At 45.9% G+C, this 739-nt stretch overlaps 1 protein-coding gene across 5 annotated transcripts in view; it reads left to right on the top strand.

The window, feature by feature from the left end:
• inpp5b (inositol polyphosphate-5-phosphatase B) overlaps positions 1-739 on the top strand; it is a 19,259-nt gene that overhangs the window by 4,497 nt on the left and 14,023 nt on the right. The window contains exon 1 of one of the 5 annotated variants that reach the window (XM_035672283.1): positions 70-163. The exons of 3 other annotated variants lie outside the window; for them this stretch is intronic. In XM_035672283.1, the coding sequence (XP_035528176.1) occupies positions 139-163 (25 nt within the window). In that variant the 5' untranslated portion in view covers positions 70-138. One more of the 5 variants, XM_035672284.1, reaches the window with a different exon arrangement.

Below are 739 nucleotides of genomic sequence, written 5' to 3'. Positions count from 1 at the left end.
CCCCTCTCCTCCCCTCCCCTCTCCAGTCTCTGCAGCAGGGGAAGGCTAACTCCTCCTACTACAACGTTAGCATGGGCAGGTCTCAAACACACTGGACATTGCTCTTGTGCACAGAATGCGTGGGCGCGGTGCAGGGAGATGTCTAAGGTGATGAGAGACTCTGGTATGAAAACATATTCCTACATTTGTTCATTTGTTTTTCCCGGTTGTGGTTAAAAGGAAATCGCCGTTGCATCACTCCGGACTTCAGCTCGACCCGGGTAGCTGAGCTTCCCAGCTAATGCTAGCGCCTAGTAAGTTAGTTATTAGTTCTTATTGGAAGAGAAGCTAACTTTAGCCGGATTAGCTAGAGGGCCAGTGTTCGCCGGGCGGTGTAATGTTTAGTTTAAAACCCCCGCCGGTAGTTTTATTAGTTATTGTTGTCTGTTGCTGCCTGAATATTAAGATAATGAATGTTATTGGTGGTTGTGACGGCTAACCTATTGTACGGTGGTCGCTATGTGACAGAAAAGGACACACCTGCTGTGGTTGCTGTTGTAATAACGTGTTTTAGTTACAGAACTGTGTCATTCATTGAGACACTGTGTTTTTTGGGTTTTTTTTTGTGGTCCTTTTATTCTCTCTTCGCTGTTACCAGATAGAGACCTCATCCTCTCAAGCCTGATGGCTTCAAATCAGTTGTGTGTAAACTTTTTCTCAGTGAGATAAATGTAGCCCACTGTCTGTCTCTGCCTTCACC

This window comes from Morone saxatilis, unplaced genomic scaffold (genome assembly GCF_004916995.1).
Source record: "Morone saxatilis isolate NCDOM2014 unplaced genomic scaffold, NCSU_SB_2.0 Contig24, whole genome shotgun sequence".
NCBI classification, from domain to species: Eukaryota; Metazoa; Chordata; class Actinopteri; family Moronidae; genus Morone; species Morone saxatilis.
This window is presented reverse-complemented; position numbering and strand designations above follow the sequence as displayed.